The sequence below is a fragment of the Aulostomus chinensis genome, chromosome 18, assembly GCF_037954235.1.
Source record: "Aulostomus chinensis isolate RoL2024-O1b breed Wild chromosome 18, RoL_Achi_v1.0, whole genome shotgun sequence".
Lineage (NCBI taxonomy): Eukaryota > Metazoa > Chordata > Actinopteri > Syngnathiformes > Aulostomidae > Aulostomus > Aulostomus chinensis.
Window position 1 is genome coordinate 12913973 of NC_141337.1, and position 13877 is coordinate 12927849.

A 13877-nucleotide genomic window follows, 5' to 3' on the forward strand; every position below is an offset into this window, starting at 1 on the left:
GCATATTTGCAAAGCACCTCACTCAGTAATGTAATTATACTAATTGTGCACTGCTACTTCTATCATGCACTTTACAAGGCAACTGCTGCTGACCCTGGGAGGTGGAGACTTCCTTGCACCACCTTACCTCATGCGTGGTGTTGTGTAACCGACTGTGCCGCTCTCTGCTCCCATTATTGACCCCCCCCCCCAAACTGGGATAAATAAAGTTTTCTGAATAAGAGGTTTTATGTCAAATTGTACTTAATCTGTTTGAGAAAGAAATGTACTCCTTTACATTTCCTAAAAGACAAACCTCACCTGTAGAGTAGGCGGCTGCGCTCACTCACAGAATGGTATTCCAACATTTTGCTTTTTATTGCATGCAAAAAAAAAGGTATTTCTTCCTCTCATGCCTGTCCTCCATACATCAGACATCAACTGTAACAGAATGAATGACTGCTGAGTAAAGTGGTATATTATGTTGTTGTCGCCACAACACCTGCCTGAACATGTCAGTGGATGCGTCTGTTTTATGGTTTTCTGACCATAAAGAAATAAAACTCATCCGCATCAAGTCTGCAGTTGATTTACCACCCAAGAGTGAACATTCTAAAAAAAGAATTCAAATAAAGCCTGCATCTGAGGGAAGTGTCGTTCTTTCTTTCTCATGGGTCAGCCGAGGCACTAAAAAGTCAGTGGGAGGTCACAATTACTTCCTGCCTCTGGACCAATCAGACGCATGGATCTGAGTGGAGCCGTAGCTCAGGTGATGACTAATTGAATCCAGCTGAAGTCTCCATGTCACCTGATTACACTAACCTGGAAAGTACTTCAGTTACTTCATTGTTTTGTCTCAAACACATTTGACTTGAGCTCCACCCGAGCAGGACGAGGTGTTGCACGATGGCGTTTACAGGCTCTCTGCTGCTGCTGCTGTCCTGCTTCTGTATTTCAGAGGCCATTCGAACACTGAAAGAAGGTCCCATGATTGATGCTGAAGGAAGGGAATATAAATCTCTTAAAATTGAGGCAGAAATCTTACCGCGACCTGACACCAGATCTGCTGTGCATATTCAATGCACAGCAGCAACGATGATCATCCTGGTGAAGGCCGACCTGTACAACAACGGCCAGTTTCTGTCTCCTGAAGAGCTGCTGCTAGGAGGAGCCCAGCATTCAGGGGACAGTCAGTGCCTGGCTTACCCTGCTAGTGACTCTGAGTATGTCATCGAAGCTGGACTGCAAGACTGCGGCTCCAAGTTAACGGTAATAGTAGCACGCCGATGAGTCTGCAGCCTTGACTGTGAGACTGTCTGATCTCTTCATTCTCCTCTAGATATCTGGAGACTCTGTGATTTACTCCAACAACCTGATCGTCTTGCCTGCTGCTAATTATCTCGGCATTACGAGGACATCTGAGGCTGTGGTTCCTGTTTCCTGCCACTATAAAAGGTAAAAACATCTTGACGTACAAGTTATACAATGTTCCTCAATGACTGTTGGGCTTTTTGCTTTTTTTTTTTTTTTTTTTTTTTTCCCCGGGGAGGCAGGACACACTTGGTGAGCAGTATGTCTAAGCAGGCGCCCCTGACCTTCTCCAGTTCTTCAGCGTATCCAGAAAAAGGCTCTGTTTTCTCTCTGATGCTGATGACTGGTAAGTGTGGATGATCTCATCAGTCTGCTGCCGGGCTGCATGTCCTGATGTTGGTCTGCGTCTAGATGACTGGAGAGGAGCAAGTCTCTCCAGTGTCTTCTACCTGGGGGACCTCCTGCACCTGGAGGCGTCCTACAATGGTCCTGATCTGAGGCAGCTCTTCATCAGCAGCTGCGTTATCACCCTGACTCCCAATCCAACATCTCTGCCCAGATACTATTTCCTTCATAACAATGGGTAACACCTAATCATGAGCTCAGAGTATCAGGATAAACGTGTGTGTAACGTCTGTGCTGTGTAAATGTTTGTCAGGTGCCTCACTGATGCAAAACAACAAGGGTCAAAAGCTCTGTTCTTACCCCGAAAGAGAGCCAACGCACTTCAACTGCAGCTGGACGCGTTCCTGTTCCAGCAGGAGCCAAGGAACTCAGTGAGCCACTTAGACCTGCCACGACTGAACGCGTTTGCAAATGCTTGGAGGAGGCTTCTGAACCGTCTCCTTCCTTTCAGATCTACATCACATGTCAGCTGAAGGCGACCTCTGACATGTGGAGGAGCAGCCGCACCAACAAGGCCTGCAACTTCGTACACTCCAGGTGACTCCCAAAATCTGAAACAATCCCTCAGTCCAGTCGAGCCAGCTTCAGAAATCCAAGGAGGCACCTCCCATAGTCTGGAGGTCGGAATCATCGGATGCCCCCCCCAAAAACTTCATTCTTGAAAATCCAATACTTCCAGCCACAGCTGCTACCAGAGCAGAGGCATAAAAACTACATGGGGGGGGGGGGATTAGAGCTGGCACCTTGAGGATGTTTGCTCCCAAAAACTGGGCATAACTGAGGTGCCAAAAAGCCAGAGGTGGTTTCTTCTTCACCTTCTGACATTTGTGACATCATAAATATCAACATGTGAATTCTAGCATTGAGGCTGGACACCTTGGGGCGTGTCCAAAATCTGAGGCGTTCATGAGATCATGGGCGTTGACCTTTGACCACCAAAGTCCTGTCAGTTCATCCTGAAGTCCAAGTGGATGTTTGTGCCAATTTAGAGGAAATTCCCTCCTGGAATAAATTAAAATATAATCTGGCCTCAGGGCTGCACGGTGGTGCAGTGGTCAGCACTGTGGCCTCACAGCAAGAAGGTTCCGAGTTCGAGTCCCGGCTCCTGCACGGGATCTTTCTGTGTGGAGTCTCCATGTTCTCCCTGTTCCTGTGTGGGTTCTCTCTGGTACTCCAGCTTCCTCCCACAGTCCAAAGACATCAAGAGGGGACGAGGCTGATTGATACTCTAAATTGACCGTAGGTATGAATGTGAGTGTGAATGGTTGTCTGTCTCTGTGTTGGTCCTGAGATGGACTGGCGACCTGTCCAGGGTGAACCCTGCCTCTCGCCCGTTGATGCTGGGATAGGCTCCAGCCCCCCCGCGACCCTTAATGTGTAGGAATAAGCGGAAGATGACAATGGATGGATAATCTGGCCTCCAGCTGCTAGCAGTGCAGAAGGAAGCTCAAAAATGACAGAATGGAACAGTTTTAATGTCTTAATGGACTGTCCCGTTTAATGTGGGTTGTGGGCTAAAGTGAATTTCTTCTGGATACAAGACGTTGTGTTTTCCGGGGGGAGGGGGTCCTTATACTCTAAACAATACGGTAATCACTCTAAACTGTTGAGCAACCTGTATAACTATCTGATCCCACGTTACAATACTTCGACGACAGCTTTGTAAAGGTGTTTTTTTTTAAGTAATATTATTGTTCTCATCAGGTGGGTAAATGTGGACGGCCCTGATGATGATTGCCGCTGTTGTGAAAGTACCTGTACCCAAAAATCCACCAAATGGCACGACAGACCAACCGGAAGACGTCAGCTCTACTCGTCAGGTACTTCCGTCCATCCCGAATCAGGATTGTACATTTTCAGTGCTTCACTCAAACAAATTTTCTCACGTTTCAGATACCACGACATGTGGCACTGCGGCCCTCGGCCCTCTGACAATCCTGCCCAGAAAGTAGGAGCCAATAAATACGACAAACTGCAAACAAGAGTACGCGATGTGTGTTGAGCTGCTGACGCCAAACTCTCTACGTCACACTCGAGGAGCTTCCTACCTCTCAATGTTCAGTCTTCACGTTGTTTAGAATTAGAGGTTGTTGGGGGTTTTTTTTTCCCCCCCAGGAATTCTCCTTTTCGGAGTGACAACATTTAATGTTTAAGTTTATGGAAAAGTTACCAGCAAGTACCATTAACAGACGAATCGAAACCTTAAAAGTTGGAGGGGAAAGTACGAATTTGTAGTAGTGTTCAAGAAAACACTTCTAGTAGCTCTAGTTGGTCTACAATCTTGAATTGGGTACAACACCCATGAGAAACTTCCACATCAGACTAGCGTTTAAACAGACGGGGCCGTTGTTTTGGAAGTGTCCTTCAGTTACTAACACAAGTAGAAAACACCCGCATGACGCACTTTGGCGCGTCTAGACGTGAAGTCACAACTTTACAAGGCATTGTAGGAATTTTAATAAGGCCAGCGATCAATTCTGAAACCACAAGAACTTTGAGTTTGTCCCCTGCTGCTCAAATGGGGAACTGCAGCACTGAATTGTGTCTGACATTTATATTTCGCGCGTTTTGTGCTGTTCGCTGTGGTAACGGCCGTGAACGTATTTAACAAATTTACAAAGGAATTTAGCAATTAAAACTGCTCCGTTACACGAATAGGTTAAAACGATTCGGTTCCTCGTTCGTCCGCTAGATGGCAGAGAAGAGTCGTGACTCTCACGTCAATACAAGCTGGTGTCCAAGCTTTCCAGGTGCTTCCGGAAATGACTATACAAATAAATGAACACTGAATTTGAACATTTTATGTTCACACAAAACCATTTCATCTCCGTGTGCTCCTGAACGCTTCAGGACAGACTTGACATGGATGCCTTCAAGGCAAATCTCAGAAATTAGACTAACATTTTCAGAGCTGCTTGGTTAAATGTTGTTGAATGAGGATGGGCTTTCCTTCTGACATGGTGACAGCTCAGTATTGGTATTCACTTGAATATTACGGTGAAGAGCTTTTAATTACACTAGAATAGTACATAAAACCAAAAACAGACAAATCTGTGTATAACTGGTTTATTCCCACTATGGCATAGAAATCACAAAACCATGTTATTTGACATTCTGAAACAGATTCTTGTTACACATTCAGGTTTTTTTTGACTTTTTCAGTAAACACCAAACAAGATGTATCCTGGTAAATCCATATCCTCATGGCATTTAAAACCACCACTGCATTATAAATTTGAAATGATCCAGAACAAAACAACCAGTGACACCTCAGTCTTCAGTAAATCATTTCTAGACCTCAAATGCGCAATAACATTAAACCCATTTGTTGCTTATTTTCTTCCTCAGACAAATGCAGAATAATTCTCAGATTAACTGGATGAGTACGTCAAGAGCTGATGAGCCCGTACTTACCGATGCAGACTCTACCTGTGTTACTCCTTAAGTGTGTGGCTCAAGTGAAAGATTCTTCACTCATGTTTGGATGCAGCGAGAAACATGTACACAACAGCTCTAAATGGCTCACTCATTTTATCTGACATTTCCACCCCCAGCCATTCCTGGAGATCTTAAAGGGACACACACCAACTTTGAGGGAAATCCAGCATCCTCCCCAGAGCTAGACCAGGAGAAATACCCCTTCTCTCCTCTGCAAGACCAGCTCCTTAACATGCACTCATAGACCAGCTGACTGCTAGCTACCTTAGCATAATGGATGGTAGTGGATGTTTAAGTTAGCGTACCTCTGTCTTGACCAATCAGCGTCCTGTGGTTCCTCCTTTTGCAAATCCTGATCAAAGATCAGGTGCAGGATCTCTGTTTGTCCAGGAGTGATCCTCCCCTTCCTCAGCCATGACTTGTAGCAGCAGCTGTAGTTTTAAGTCAAGAAAGTAGTTCCAACAACCCCTGGTTCTACTGCTACTAGCAAAGACTGTTCTGGAGAAAAGTATCTGCAGACAGACGTGTGCTAACCCTTCCTGTCCACTACCATTCATCGTGCTAAGCTAACTCGTGGTCAGTCAGGCTCTGTGGGTCTGCTGCACACAGCAGAGGGGGGTCTACCTCCTTGTCTGGCTCCTGGGGGAGATGGACAATAAGTGTATTTCCCCAAACTTGTTGCATTCCTTTAACAAGGACTGACTAATAGTGTTAAATGTTGTAGGCTCACTGTTTTTGTGTTAGCCTTACCGTGACAAGCAGTACAAACTTGTGTGCACAGAGAAGATGGGTAGAGGGGAGTTGTAGCAGTGGTACTTACAGCTTCAACTAACCTGCGACTGGTAGGAATTCTCCATCATGTAAGTTAAAATCAAATGATCAAGTGAGGAAAGCTGATGGGAAAAACAGGATTAAGTGGTAAAGCAATTCCACAAACATTTAAAGTCAGTTTTCACAAATGTCTGCGCGTGACGGACGCCATCAGCAGTCCAACAATGCTTTGACTCCCATCAGTGGGAGAGGCAGGGAACTGCTGGCTGCTCTTGAGCTACTGAAACAAAACAGCTCGTGGTTTTCATCATGTGCTCTATTTTCTTATGTTTCTGGGTCAAAAATTTTGGTCGGGGTGTTTAAATCCTCTCGCCATCGTTTGAATTGTTCTGATGTTGCGTGAGACAATCAGAAGCTGCAATGTGTAAATGTATTACCTCTGTGGTCAGAGTTGGTTGTTACAGATTCACGAATTCATGGACGAATGTTTTGGTGAGGTCTGTGAGTGTGATGGTCGTCTGTATGACCCAGAATATTTCAGCAGAGGCCTCAGAGCTCACTAAACGAGTGGTGGTGCAGTGATTTGATGTCCAGAGAAGAACGCCTTGGAGCGTTGCTAATGGTTTGCTTGAGTGAAGATGAAACTACCCAACACTGCATCAACCCTCTGATCAACATCGCTGAGAAGTTCTCTCAGATCCAAATACTGGAAAACCTTGAGATGTTTTGGTCCCTAGCCATCAATTTGACCCAAAAAAGACAAGAAAATGGCCCAGGTTGGAAAATACTGGAATTTTCCTTGTAATATCCAAATATTTCAAATGAGTAGAGCTAAATAGTGCTGCATTTTAAGCAGACAAGTACGAATTCCTAGATTCCTGGTGCTCTGGCTAATCTCAGCGGAGGGATTCAGCTTGAATGTGACTTAAGAGCTTAATAAAGCAACATGAGCTCACATGCCTGAAGACAATGGTGCCTAAACGCAACAACACAAACAAGGGCCTTCACCAAACTTGCTGCCAAGTTTGGGGACATTGAGATCCAACAGCATGGATGCTGTGAGGGCCCCTGGTAATGAATGAGAAGACAGAAAATGGTGAGACTTGCCTCAGGCTGAAACAGGGCTACACTGAGACACGGCCTCAGCCAGTCCCTCAGGGCATCGCTACAGGGAGAAGAGAAATCTGGGTTTTAGCACTACAGCCACCGGAAACCCGCAAGTCATGCAGCTGTACAAAACACTCAGGGCGTCGTCGGCCATGTGCAGAGCTTCGACATACTGCTTATAGTCACAAGAAAAATTATTTACCAACATTTTATTTTTCAATTCAACAGAAGGTTTAAATGCACTTTTCAACATGATCAGTACAAACCTGCCGTGACGTTTTTTCCCACCAACGTCCCGCAAAGAAGAGTCTTACATTTTTGCCACATTTTATTACAATACAGTTTTACAACAATACATATACCATTTCACGTAATAATCCTGTGTTTTTTCCTCATTAAATCTACCAACATTAATCGGATGCTTGAAGCCCTCACCAAACAACGTTGGGGACACAAAGTCCAACAGCACCTGTGTGCTGTGAAGGCCTCACTGTTAGGCTTAGAACAGAAAGGGATTTATGTCAAACTTGCCTTGATTAAGGGTGAGTACTGCCCATGTAAGTCCAGCGCCTTCACAACACTACGAACCATATCTACTACACTTCCTAAATGGAACATGAGAAGGAAAAAAAGCCACAAAACAGAAATGGTTTGAAACAACAGTTCATAGTGGTGGTTGCAGTGTAAATATTTCCCATGCGCTCTGTGAGCTCTGCTGTTTATTCAGTGTCTCTTCTTCATAGCATAGAAGTAGTAGAAACCAACCACAGCTGGTAGTACTATTAACACCAATACTGGCTTGTCTACTAGCAGCTGAGGACATTAGAAAAGGGTTGAGAGTCCAAACCTAGTGGAGAGAGGAAGGCGGGCTTCAGTAGCGGCCTCCTGGAGACATGACAGGGGGTCTCATACCTATGGGTGGCCGTGGAGGGGCTCCCTGGAACCCTGGGGGAACCACAGGAGGGGCCTGTCCGTATGGAGGCATCCCTCCCGGCATGTATCCTGGCATCCCCTGCGGCGGACCGCCATATTGGCCTGAGAGAACACAGGTTCATTGGTGTTTAATCAAACATCGCTTCATAAAAAATCAACTTCAGTATTTCAGTTCACTTGTATTCATCCAAGCATTTTTGTTGTTTTATTCAAGCAGAAAATGGCAGACGCTCCCTGCAAAGCACCTAGCTGGGAGCTTTGGACAGCTCGCTGGAGGTGTCGCTATGTTACGGAATGTCCAAGGAAGTAAAAATACACAAAGTACTAAAAGTAAAGACTAAACCACAGAGGTAGAGGAAACAGACCCATCAGTTTGTGTGGTTCATGAGATTTTGTGGGACAGGAAAGATCCAATGAGTACGTTTGTTTGGTTCAAGTGGGCCTGCGTTGATGTAGGATGTGACAAAGTCGGTGAGCAGATCTGCGTTTTACCCAAAGTTTCATATTTTTCCCTTCACTGTGGCCTTGTCAAGCTGGTGGTGTTTGTGGTGCAGCATAGAAACATGGCTGAAACTCCAGGTGCAAGGAGAGTTGTAGTCACGCCTGCGACCTGCTAAAATGACAGAGTAGACATGCCTAAATGTGTAAAATGTGTATTTGTGGCTAACATTTACCAGGTACAGGGTGCCTCATGCCAGGCTGCTGAGAAGCCAACATGCCACCTACGGGACCCACCGACTGGGCAGCAGCAGCAGAAGCAGTGGGCTGGCCCTGACGGGGAATGCTGCACTGGTACCTGGGCAACTGAGCCCGCAGCTCCTCCTGCAGAACACAGAGAGCAAACGAGGAGACAACATTTACGTCACTCAACATGGAGAAATACTTTCTACTTACAACAAATTGACTTAACAAAACTTCTGCTATGACTATTTTTCTCAAACTGCTACTTACTGTAAAAAAAGACAGATGTCCTGCAGGACGACTTACCAGTGAGATATCCTCATCTGGGTGGATCAACTTACTGGTTGCACTGGAGGTGGTGAGCGTGGCAGGCTTACTGGTCACAGTGGAGGGAGGTTTGGAGAGCGTACTGGTGCCAGTGTTGGGGCTTGCCACACGTGCAGGGGCCTGAGTGTAGGCTGGGAATGTGGGCTTTGAGGGGTCAGAGGAGGTTGAGGGGGGAGGGTGGGGGGACACTGTCTGCTGACTCTGAGGGGGTGAGGACAGAGGAGAAGACATTAGAGGGGCTCTGATGGGTAACAACTTTTAGTCATACTTTGAGGTTACTTCCATTACTACTAGTGTCTATTTACTGCCTGCAACAGGCGTCAAAAAAACGACGGCACCTCTTCAACTCTCGGTGTTGTATTCAACAACAACACTCTCTTGCAGGTCAATGACTCTACAGCGAATTTAACTCATGAAGTCCTTTTTGAATATCCACATTAGCAACATTCAGCCTTCAGCCAAACCTCTCGATCCACAGGAAATACTGCGCTCACATAGGAGAGTAACCGTTAAAAGTATGAATAAAGTTAAAACAAAAAAACAGTGGAAGAAGAATTCTGTCAAGCCTGTAAGATACAAAGCCAAAAAAGCATTAGCGAGCACTCTGGATGAGCCTGTCCGTTTCTCATGAGCTCAAGAGTTGAGCCTGCAGCTACATCTGAAACCACTCCTATTTAAACCACAATGAGAAATAATGAATACCTGAATATCTGTACGATCATGATTACTGTATTAACGTCTCTTCAGCCCCTAAACTCATGTAGCTCCCAAACAAGCAGTGAGTAGAATTAAAAACACCAGGAAGTGCAGTTACTTCAGAAATAGATTCAAAAAGAGCAACTAAACAAGAAGAGGAGGACACGCTATGAAGTTATTGCCTCCTACTGGTTTGGCATGTGATTGGCTTAAGGAGCTTGTCTGTCGAGCTAAGTTCTCCGCCCTCTCATGGTTTTAGATTGGAGGGATCAGGATGGAGCTGCAGAGCTCAACTTTTGAACTTGTGACCTACGGATGGTCCCCACCAGACTGATAAAGCAAGCCATGCCGTATTGCTCCAAAGAATCAAAATTTACAAATGTGTATGTCTCAGTTTTTCGTTTGCCTGACCCGATGAAGCTATTTTTCAGCAGTATTTGATAAATGCAGGTTTGTAGTACATGAAAAAGCAAATAAAGGCATGTTGCTAGAGAAGACAGCATTGTTAAAGTAATTTCAAAGCACAAATCAGAGGATTTCATTTTCTCTTGATAATTAAAAAAAAGCTCTAGCAAATAAAATGCGTAGTCTGTGCAACTGAGTCCAGAGCAGGCAAACTGTACACAATGGTGTGCATGCCAACTGTTAACGCTGTACATCAGACAGCAGCGTACTTGTGACGTGACAGGGAACAGAACTTTAGAGGAGGCAGACTGAGAGTCGGCACTTGACAAGCCTGCACTTGTACTTGCCACCCGACTGCCCATCTGTAGCACAGGAAAAGAGTAAAGGATAGGATTTGTACATAAATCCACTTTAACATTCACAACTCTTAACCTCTCTAGTCATAGGAGCTGTGTGGAACAATGCGAATGTCCTGATGCCATCATGGCTTGTTCCCAGAAAAGGATGTTAAAAAAAGGAGGGTCAAAAACACAAAAGCACCTGAGTCTGATTCTTAAGAATTTCTGTAATAATTAAAGTTCTTTCTATTGGCTTGGATGAGCAAAGAGCTCCTTAAACATCCTGTATTCAGAAACAGCTAACTGCAACCTTCTCCTCTGTCAGGATTCTGAGGAATGTGCAAATCCATCAGATTTTACCTGTCCAGCGCTTGGGAAGAGAGGTTTGGTGACTTCTGGCTGGGCTGCTGGGACAGTGACGGCAGGAACGGCAGGTCGAGCCAGCATGTTTGCAGCAGGAGGGACCTGAGCCATGTGAGTGATGCCTGGACGGTGGACCACTGGGGGAGGTATGCCTAACAACAATAATAAAAAAGTTAGCAACCCATTCTTTTTCTATTTTTTTTGCCAACACCCATTTTAAGAGAAATACGCACATTTGCCATCCTCTCTTGAGCCAGACATGAAGATGGATACCTTTCTCTCCTCTGTGTGTGCAGTAGAGAGCTGAGACTTAGAGAAAATTGCTGAACGCTAGTTAGCTTAGCTCAATGAATGGTAGTGGATGGGAAGTGTAAGCATGCCTCTATTTTATCCACTAAATTAAGTTTGACCAGAGGTAAACCTCCTCACTCTCTCTTACAAAATCAACCATCATTGTTCGTCTGATCATTAAAAAAAAGTTTTGATTTATCGGCTGAAGTTTTGAGGTACAGCGTCAAATTATGGCTCCTAATAAGGAAAGTAGTTCCGGCAACACATCTGATTCTAAAATTACAATTTCTTGTAATATCGAATTGTGATTTCTTAGCAAATGTTAAACACAAAACTAGAGTTATTAATGTGAGCTGTTTTAGAGACATTTGCCTGAGGTATGCTAGCCTGCCCACTCAAGACCATTCATCGTGCTAAGCTAATTAGAAGTCAGCTGGGGTTGTTGCGTCTCAGCTCCCAAATGCACACTCAGAAAAGAGAAGGGTATCTTAGCTTTTTTTATGGCTGTGAAAAGGATGTCCAAACCATTTATTTCTGAAAATGTGGGTGTATTCCTTAAAATGTACACTCCAAGTGAATAATGTACATTAAACTGTGGAGGTATGGGCTTTCTAAGGTGAAGGCTTGCAAAGCGTTGCTCACCTGGTGGCACACCTGGTATCATGGGGGGCATCCCAGGACCTGGAGGCATCATCCTACCCATCGGTATCATCCTACATACATGAGGAAGAATCATCAGAGTTAAAAAAACAAGGTACAGCGAGGATTCAATCTTAATTAATAATGTGAGGCATTTACCCCGGAGGCATTCCTGGAATTACAGGTGGCATTCCTGGCATCATCGGTGGAACACCTGGCATCATTGGGGGAATTCCTGGATCAAAGACAGACCTGTCAGTTATGTTCCAACAAAATAGATACTTTTAAAAAAAATTGTAATTGTAAATGCACAGTCTAATAATTTTAGAAAGTACAAATTGGAACTTTGCTAACTGCCGTCCCAAAGGGAAAAGATTTGAAGCGCACATGCTGCAAAAAGTCTTTCCTTCCGTACACTGAGCAAATATCACAGTGACTCTACTTTCATGTCTGCATATACGTAGTACAGATCATGTGAAAAGCAGATAGGAAACCCACCACCAGGTACCGGACATGTGAGGAACAGTCCTGCAGCATGCAAAAATGAAGAGGTTTTGTGTGTGTGTGTGTGTGTGTGTGTGTGTGTGTGTGTGTGTGTGTGTGTTGATTGTGCAAAGTGAAACATTATTAGAATAAAAACTGAATAATTACAACAAATATAATGTAATTAAATATAAAGTAAGTCACTAATCCACCTGTGTAGCTGCCAGGTGGTATTCCTGGTGCACCAGAACCAGGAGGGATGCCAGGCTGGGTCATCGGGGGAATGTAGCCTGCCTGGGGCTGACCTGCAGCGGGCTGCTGGAAGGAAGGACCAGGCTCATCATCGTCATCATACTCATCAGAGTCATCCTGGTTCTGCTTTTTCTTCTGGGTCTCTGGAGACATGAGAAGACAGAATCAGCCTCTTGAATAGGCAATAACAGTGCAGTATCCTAATATTTCAAAGTTGTTGTTATACCTTGGTTCTTCTGTTCAAGTACTCTTCGTCTCTCTTCCATGTCTTTCTCTGGAATACCCTCCATGCCATAGATCTCCAGTTCGATGTCCGTCCTCCCAGGTATTGCATTAGGGACTCCATCAATGGTCTCTTTATGTACCTAAGGAGGAGACAAGGTCTTCGTCGTCCATTGATATACTTCAGTACATAAATCCATGTGGGGTAAACAGAGCATCACTGTTTCCTCACCTGCATACAGTGGATAGCCAGCCCAGGGCCTGTGTACAACTTTTTATGACAAATGTGGCATTTAAAATGTTTGGCCTTCTGATGCTGGATGAGAATCTTTTCATCATCAAAGTCTCTGTTACAGTACCTAAGAATAGACAGTCAAGGAAAACGACTTCCTGAAAAACAGTGAGGTTTGGTGGGTTTCCCGGTTAAATTATTACTAAAACCAACAACAAGCTAAGAGAATATCGTAAAAAAAAATAAATTTAGTTTATCTCGAGCAACACGACCATGTCTGTCATGCTAGCGACGTTTATTGGACGAGACGGCTAGCTTACAAACCGATAACACCGTCCACCATCACGATGAGAGCAAGCAACAAATTAAACGATGTCGAAAAAGGATACCAGCACCAGGGCTTCATTTGCTTTTTCTTCTTTCTCCCCATGGTGTGACGAAGGTTCTGACAGTTATCCCTCTTGTAATAATAACAATAATAATCCCCGAAACTACAGCCACTAGACTGAAGATGGCGTCGGTCCTGCCTTCGGACAGGAAAAGAACCCCCGCGCGCCCCCTAGTGGTGGAAACTTGTAAAATAAAGCGCTTCAAAAATCGTTCCAGTTACGCCACAGTAAACAGACTTTAAATATGTATCACTCGAATCTCACGTTTCTCAGCAATCTACCATGAATAATTAAACCTTGATTGAGTTAAGTTTAGGTTTAAGTGAGGTTAGCTGCTTCTGGCTTCTGTTTCACAGTTTGCAAAAGAAAAAAAATTAAAACTTTTGGCAGGACAATATGATGCAAATTTTATACACATTTTTACACATTTCTTTAGTTTAAAATAATGATATAATGGAAAGTTCATCTTTTCAATAGCTGTCATGCCATATGTCCCAATAAACAAAATAATGAACCAGATAATTTTCCAGAAAAGCAAAATAAGAGACACTTCTTTTGATTGCCTTTTTTCTTGTTATTTCTATTTTATGGAAACGTGTTACTTGAAAAACATTT

At 44.3% G+C, this 13877-nt stretch overlaps 2 protein-coding genes across 7 annotated transcripts; one reads left to right on the forward strand and one right to left on the reverse strand.

Annotated features, from left to right (window-relative positions):
• The first annotated feature begins 815 nt into the window (after positions 1 to 815).
• LOC147245228 (zona pellucida sperm-binding protein 3-like) lies at positions 816 to 3677 on the forward strand. The gene is made up of 8 exons (XM_086184820.1): positions 816 to 1248; positions 1319 to 1434; positions 1533 to 1636; positions 1702 to 1873; positions 1949 to 2066; positions 2147 to 2232; positions 3400 to 3515; positions 3589 to 3677. Exons 1-8 carry the CDS (start codon positions 886 to 888, stop codon positions 3645 to 3647), a joined length of 1134 nt encoding a protein of 377 aa, XP_086040946.1. The 5' UTR covers positions 816 to 885; the 3' UTR covers positions 3648 to 3677.
• Positions 3678 to 4733: 1056 nt separating this feature from the next.
• On the reverse strand, positions 4734 to 13408 carry LOC147245229 (BUB3-interacting and GLEBS motif-containing protein ZNF207-like). 6 transcript variants are annotated; one of them, XM_086184816.1, is made up of 13 exons: positions 13263 to 13408; positions 12874 to 13000; positions 12646 to 12784; positions 12380 to 12562; positions 11844 to 11919; positions 11688 to 11758; positions 10752 to 10906; positions 10323 to 10415; positions 8932 to 9153; positions 8619 to 8766; positions 7924 to 8046; positions 7543 to 7616; positions 4734 to 7069 (listed from the first exon to the last, which is right to left on the reverse strand). In XM_086184816.1, the coding sequence occupies exons 1-13, from the start codon at positions 13301 to 13303 to the stop codon at positions 7013 to 7015; spliced, it is 1509 nt and encodes a 502-aa protein (XP_086040942.1). In that variant the 5' UTR covers positions 13304 to 13408; the 3' UTR covers positions 4734 to 7012. The 6 variants fall into 6 exon arrangements, 5 of the variants coding, with proteins under 5 accessions (XP_086040942.1, XP_086040940.1, XP_086040941.1 ...); XM_086184814.1 differs by having other exon boundaries at positions 8619 to 9153; XR_015110005.1 differs by having other exon boundaries at positions 7000 to 7069; positions 7859 to 8046; positions 8619 to 9153.
• Between the last annotated feature and the right edge of the window lie 469 nt (positions 13409 to 13877).